Genomic DNA, 7,195 nt, shown 5'->3' with positions numbered 1-7,195 from the left:
CTGGAAGGCCTGGCCTACACGGTTGCAGGTCTGTTTCATTCACATCTGTTTATTTGAGCTTCCTGACTCTGAACAGGTGGGCTCTAGACCATTTTGTAAGATGATTTTCTTTCAGGTATCAAATGGACCCAATGGAGAGGAAAACGTAAGCATGGAACAAGTAGCATAAGAGGAAAGTAAATCTCCTGGTATCCCTCTTTAGGCCTAACTCGTCAGAAAGTTGCATAAGAAGAAAGGTGGCACGATGTAGCCTGGACCAAACCATCTTCTTCCCATTTCTTCCCCAACTCTAAGACTACTTTAAATACCACAGGCATTCTAAATAAAAGTAAAAACCTATCTTTGGTATTTCATCCCTTACCTAGCCTCTTCTTCATCCTCTAAACTGTTGCCAGCATGAATCTTTCTCAACTTGAGGGTATTATGTCCCCACTCTGTTTCAAATTCACCTACTTTCTCCACCACCTATAGGATAACATGGAATGGATATTAATTCTCAACCCAAGCCTTCAACTTCCCTGCCTCTTCTCCCTTCAGTTTTCTTCTCGCACCTTTGTTCCAAGCTTCTCTAAGCAGCTTTCAGGTCCCTAAACACAAGATGTTTTCTCATACTTCTCTGCCTTTGCATGCAAGTTTCTTCCCAATCTTTTCTTCCTGGTAAGGCCCACTGGATCAGCTCAAATGTCACCTCTCCCATAAAGCATTTTCTAATAATGCCTCCTTCTGCTCCCATCTGGCACCTTTTTCTTATAGCATATATCTTGTGCAATTAGAGTAGTTTCTATTTCATCTCCACATTCCCCTCTACCAGAATGTGAGTTCCCTGAGAAGCGATTATATTTTGCTCATCATTGAATCCCCACAGCCAAGCACAGGGTCTCAAAGAGACCCAGGACCAGAGGAATGCCCTGCTTTGTGATGTCCAAAAGTCCAAAACCAAACAACTCAAGTTAGGTTCTAGAGTTCGGAAAGAATAGTTTTACCTTCTGGGGCCATCCCAGCTTCTAACCCTCTTCCTCTCTTCTATGAGATCCTACTTGACCACCATAGAGGTAGGTGGAGGAGGCAAGGGGCAATCAAACTAGAAGTCGTGGTCTCTTTCCTTGGTTCAACCAATGCACTTCTCTAGTAATGAAATGACATGGAGGAATAGATGGATTAGCATGATTCCTGTCTCAGCAAGCAAACATTGGGTACTAATTTCTGGACCCCTGAAATATGTCTAACTTTACTAACAGAAAGTCCCCTCTGTCATTACCAATAAAGCTGGTTGTGTTTAATGAAGACACATCTGGAACTGTTTTTGTGCCTGCCCAAGGACACAATTACTATCCTCCTTCATTTCTACCTTTAAAACTAATGTTTCAGGCAGACCCATTTAATGTAAGCAGATGCCCACTTGTATTAGTGGAGGCAGGAAGGGACACTGTGTGTGGCTGGATGTATGAATGTGTTAATAGTTTAATTCTTTTAAGAACACTCACTAAGAACTAGGCTTTAGAACTTGAGGGTTGGCCAGGTTTGACTTTGAGGAGGTGAAGGTTGATCCATCGCGAGTTATGCACCTGGAAATGAATGAAGTATATTTACGAGAAGAAACTGAGACTTGGAATTATGTTGGAGGAGGGTTTGAGCTCACTTGTTCTTTCAGTCATCAAACGTTTATTTCATGAACATCTACTATATGCTAGGCGCTGCATTAGAAGTTTGGGAGTCCATTGATGAAGAGGATAGGGTTCTGACCGGGAGACACAGAGGTTCATAACACATTTTGGTAAGTGCTATCATAGGATTTTTCATGAAATGTTATCATGCTCACTAGGGAATTATTAATTCCCTTTGAAGATGGAGTTACCAACAGAAGCTTTACAGAGAAGGTGTCACTTACGCCAAGACTTGAAGAATGGGTAGGATTTATCAGTTGAACTAGAAGGAAAGGTATTCCAGGCAAATACATGCAAGCAGAAACATGAAGGGGTGAAAAAGCAAGGGATTTAGATTCATACAAAGATATGTTTCTGATAGTGGGCATGTAAGCTGGTCGGTTCGTGGTTTATCAACTTTTTTTTTTTTTTTTTTTTTTTTGAGTCATGGAACTCTGGGAGGGTCAAATAAAAGCAATAATCTCTCTCCTCAGAAGAGTGTGTACAGACACACACACACAACTTTCTGGGCATTTTCATTGAGTTCATGAACTCTCTGTCTTGATAGACACAGAGGGTTATGTCCCTGATTGAATTATTTTATATATGTAACATATATGTGTAAAACAAATTAAGAGGATTAATAACTATGTGTCACTAGCTTCATCTGCTCCAACTATTAGTGTTACCTAAAGATTAACTCATTGAAGGCCCATAATGAAGTTAACCATTAAGTGTTTATAAGCAGTTAATCTTTTGTCTCCAAAATTTACCAGAGATCATGGTTAATTTCCTCTACCACAATTATTTATTTCCACCCCTTTTGGTTAGAATGGTTAGAATTTCAAGACTATACATTTAGAATGTTAATTGAAACAATCAGGCATGGGGATAGGCCTGAGTTTCAGACTTTTTTTTTTTTTTTTTTTTAAACACTGAAATCTAAAGCAAACTGGGGAGTGGTGTGGCTTTTCTGTGCTGTACTGTTGTCTGGGCTTAGTCTACCTTTGCAGGTAATTAATTCCCCAGCCTGCTTATTTTTTCTAGTTGGCTCTTGTTTAGCTTCCACAGAGCCCCACCCCAAAGTGCTTTATTGTCCCTCTGCTATTTCTACATATGGTCAAAATCATCTCACCTTCCGGGTTGCTGACATCGGCAAATTCAGTTTGGCAAACCGGGCTCTGCTCCCAGTAACCCTTTGTTCAAGAAGTGTTATTACAAGGGAGAGTATACCCGAAGCTAACAAGCCTGTCCAATCTCTTCCACTCCTAGAGATACTCCTAAGGAGAAACTCTGTGTATTTGGATTTACAGCCACAGGCAGGATATTAGCACTCCCAGACCTATTGGGTACTAGAACATTGCTAATGAGCAAACAGCCCTGCCTCAATTAGTGGTTTGTGAAATATTCCTGGATATCAAATTGCTTTTGCTGCCTGATAATCACACTGGCTCTTGGGATGAAAAGCAACCAAGCAAAAAATTGTTCCCTTGTTGAGCACTGCCTTGTTGATCTCCTAAGTTACATCTGTAGTCAGAATTTAAGTTTCCCATTTCCCTAGAGCTGAGGTTTGATTTATGCATGTAATCATTGAGTTGGTGTTCATGTTTTCTCTTGCGAATCTTTTCCATAGTATTAGATTACTATCTTTTGAGACTGATTCTATAATTACTTAAACAAGGTTGATTATTTGAGAAACAAATTAAGAAATAAACTATAGACAGATCCAAAATGCTAAACTGCTAGTTTCCTTAGACATAGGTATTTATTTGGGGGTAAAGGGTGGTAGTAGAGAGGAGGGAATTAATAAAATTGGGAGACTGTTTCATTCAGATCACAACTTCCAGTTTGACTCTTCCTAAATTCTTTGCTTCTTAATTTTCAAGTCACTTCAGATTGCAGCAATGTTAACCTCAGCAACTAAAAATAAAAGCTTCAGTATATTACTTGGGAAGAAAAAAGTAGTAAAGGGAAGCAATTCAAGATCTGTTATTGGTATTTGAATACATTTATTGTGACAAGAATGCTGTTATAAATATTCATAAGCAAAGGCCATCTTTTAATCTAGGAATTGTCAAAGAGAAGATTCCAAATTGGAAGGATACATCTTTTGTAAAATCTGCCACCAATTCCTGCTTTGAGAATAAGCATCTATTGTTAAATTTCTACTAACATTATAAATGGTCACAGCACATGCCACTTGATACAATCCCAAACTTTGAAATGTTTGACTTCCCAGTGGGCTGTCCCTCTCCACTGCAACACACTCCCCCCCTTCCTCCAGCCTCCTGAAACATCGCACTATCCTTTGGTAAGCAATTCCATATAGATAGCTGGGGGAAGAAGAGTATAACCTGACCATAGAAGCAGGTACATCAGGAACATTTATTTCTAAAGTCTAATAGAGAACAGTTTTTACTGCTTGATAGTAAGAAGCACTGAGAGTGATTTTAATTGACATTCTTAACTCTTTCAACTCCACCTAGATAGCTAGTATCTATAGATGATGCAGAAAAGAGGTTAGGGGAGTACTTTTCAATAGTTTATTGTATTTTCTTAAATATCCTTTCTGGAATTTTCAGAAACAAAACATAAAAAAATTATATACTTTATTACAAATGGTAAACTCAGAGTGCTCCAAATCTCTTATTTACAAACAACACTGGGCAGGACACCCAAACAAACAAACAAGAAATAACTTACAAAGGCATGAAGCTGTTTATTGACAGTAATCAGCTTTCATCAAATTAAAAAATATATATATGTACATACACAGTTAACGAAGGCAGGCCAGAAAGAGTTCATCTGTAGGCTCAGCCTCGCTCTCACAAACCTCCCTCCTGCCGCCCCTCCCCAGCCCTCCCCCCCGCTTTGTGTTCTTAATGAGTACTACAGAAGCAATCTACAGTCTCTATTGCAGTTTGTAACCCCCTCCCCCTCCCCCCTTTAATACTGAATGAGATCGAATGTTAGGTCCATGCAGTTCTTGGTCAATGTTAACGAAAAGTCCAACGTTCCGTCCGCGCGGGGACAGCCCGTCCGCAAAGCGGGGCAGCCCGCAGGCGGCCGCTCCCTGGCTCCACGCCAAGGGAGGGCGCGCCAAGTCCTTCCCACTCGTGCACACTGGGGGCGCCGTCAGGACGCAACCCAGTCCAACTTGGATACCCTTGGCTTTAGTTCTCGGACACTTCTTTTTTCTCTCCGTCGCAACTTGTCAAGTTTTCAAGTCTGTCTCTCTGTGTTATTTTTTTTCTCCGTTGCCCCTCAGCCCCCAACAGTCTCTCTTCAAAATGTTTGCAACTGCTGCGTTAGCATGAGTTGGCACCCACTGTTAACGTGGTTCATGACTTTCTGTTTAAGCTGTGCCACCTGTTCCCTGAGCATGTTGGCCGTGGACGCCAGCTCCGAGTTCTGAGCTTTCAAGGTTTTCACTTTTTCCTCCAGCCGGGCGATTCTCTCCAGCTTCCTTTTTCGGCACTTGGAGGCAGCAATGCGGTTCCTCATACGCTTCCTCTCCGCCTTGATCCGCTCCTGGGACTCCATGTCAATGGGGGACAGGGGCGGCGTCTCGCCAGGCATCTCGGGCACTGTCTGAGGCTCCTCCTTCAGGGCTTGCAGCCGCGGGTGCTGCACGGGCATCTGCTGGGGCAGGTGGTGCGGCGGCTGCGGCGGCGGCTGCTGCTGCTGGGGTTGCGCGGGAAAGGCCAGGCCGGCCGCGCCGTAGGAGGGCGCCCCGCCGCCGCTGCTCAGCGCGCCTGGGTTGAAGTTGCTGAGGTTGGCGTAGACGGGCGGCTCGCTGTGCAGGCTGGCGCTGAAGCCTCCGCTGCCGCTGCCCCCTGCCACCGAGGCTACCGCTGGAGCTACCATGCCCGCCCCGCTGACCGGCTGCGCCGCTGACGTGACGCTGGGCAGCGTGTTCTGGCTGTGCAGTTCGGCCAGGGCGCGCACGAAGCCCTCGGCGAAGCCCTCCTGCTCGTCTGTCACGTTCTTGGGGCACAGGAACTGGGTGGGGGTCGGCGTGGTGGTGATGTGCCCGTTGCTGGACTGGATTATCAGGCGCTCCAGCTCGGGCGACGCCAGCTTGAGCAGCCCCACGTCGGGCGAGGTGAGGAGGTCCGAGTTCTTGGCGCGGAGGTGCGGCTTCAGGCTCCCCACTGGGTCGGCCAGGTTCAGGGTCATGCTCTGTTTCAGGATCTTGGGGTTACTGTAGCCATAAGCTCCGCTCTCGGACGGGAGGAACGAGGCGTTGAGGGCATCATCATAGAAGGTCGTTTCCATCTTTGCAGTCATAGAACAGTCCGTCACTTCACGTGAGGTTAGTTTGGGCTGCGTGCTGAAGTTTCGGGGCCGCAACAGCGCTCTGGCAAGCGGGGGACACCCGTGCCCCCCGGGGCCTTTGGCAGGGAAAGTTTCTCTAAGAGCGCGCGCACCCGCTGGTTGTCGTCCCCGCTGCGCCCTCCTCACCAGCTCGCTCCAGGGAGCGCAGGGTTAATTAAGATGCCTCCCGCACTCTTACTTGTCGACTCGCGCGCGCGCTACCCGGCTTTGAAAAGTCGCGGTCACTCACTGAGCGCTCTTCGGGCGCCGCCGTTCCTTGGAGTCCGCGGGCGAACTCGCTTCCCAGAGCAGCGGCTCTCCCGGCGGCGCGGATCAGTGCCGACCCGCAGAGGCCGACCAGCGGCGGGTCTCGGCCGCCCAGACTCCGACGACTTGTCCCCTCCTCCGCTGCGAGGGGGAGGGGGCGCCCGGCAGCCGCGGCTCGCGCTCGCCCAAGTTCAGCAACCGGTGCGAGCGAAGCTGAGCGCACGTCCTTCTTCTTTTGCGTGGCTGTCCGCCGCCTCCTGGTCTTTACCGCCGCCGAATAGCCTAAGACGCAGGAAAGGCTTGCAAAAGTTCGCTCCGGGACTCTGGGCCAGTTGTCTCCGGCCCTCCGGGCCGAGAAAGTTCTTTGCTGCTGCAGTCGCTCGCCGACTTCCCCCGGCGGGCGCGTGGGTACCGCTGCTCGCCACCGCTGTCAACAGCGCCTGGGCAGCAGGGCTCTCCTCCTGGGGGCGGCTGGAGACCAGGCTCTCTGGGCACTCCTCGTAACACCAGCCCGGGAGCCACAGGCGCTAGCTCTGGGCAGTTGGAGAGAAGGTGGAAAAGAAAATAAGATTTGCAGTTCGGACTATACTGCCGTCCTGGCTGGCTGGTTGTGTCTGTCTGCCTGCCTGAGTCCGCGCACCTCCACTCCCGCCTCGCTGCTTCAGCCACACTCAGTGCAACTCTGAGCCCTTATCCAGCTCGAGCTCAACACTTATCTGCTACCAGTCAACCCCTAAAAATAGCCCATGATGTCACCCCAAGGCCTTCCCATTGGCTCGCGTCGCTCTCAGGGGGGCGGGCCCGCCCGTCACCATGGAGACTCCACCCTAGAAGATTCTTCTCTGGGCCCGCGGAGGCTCACGGGATGAGGTAATGCTCCGCTGCCCTCCTACAGTCGGGCCCTTCTTTCTCCTACCCTCCCCCCTGCCGCACGCCTCTCGGCCCTCTCTTCCCCGGTCCCCTCCCCG

The 7,195-nt window shown here is 48.1% G+C and overlaps 1 protein-coding gene across 1 annotated transcript; it reads right to left on the bottom strand.

The window, feature by feature from the left end:
• Positions 1–4,172: 4,172 nt before the first annotated feature.
• Positions 4,173–6,911, bottom strand: JUN (Jun proto-oncogene, AP-1 transcription factor subunit). The gene has a single exon (XM_005543232.4). The coding sequence runs from the start codon at positions 5,931–5,933 to the stop codon at positions 4,929–4,931; it is 1,005 nt and encodes a 334-aa protein (XP_005543289.1). The 5' UTR covers positions 5,934–6,911; the 3' UTR covers positions 4,173–4,928.
• Between the last annotated feature and the right edge of the window lie 284 nt (positions 6,912–7,195).

The sequence above is a fragment of the Macaca fascicularis genome, chromosome 1 (assembly GCF_037993035.2).
Source record: "Macaca fascicularis isolate 582-1 chromosome 1, T2T-MFA8v1.1".
Lineage (NCBI taxonomy): Eukaryota > Metazoa > Chordata > Mammalia > Primates > Cercopithecidae > Macaca > Macaca fascicularis.
This window is presented reverse-complemented; position numbering and strand designations above follow the sequence as displayed.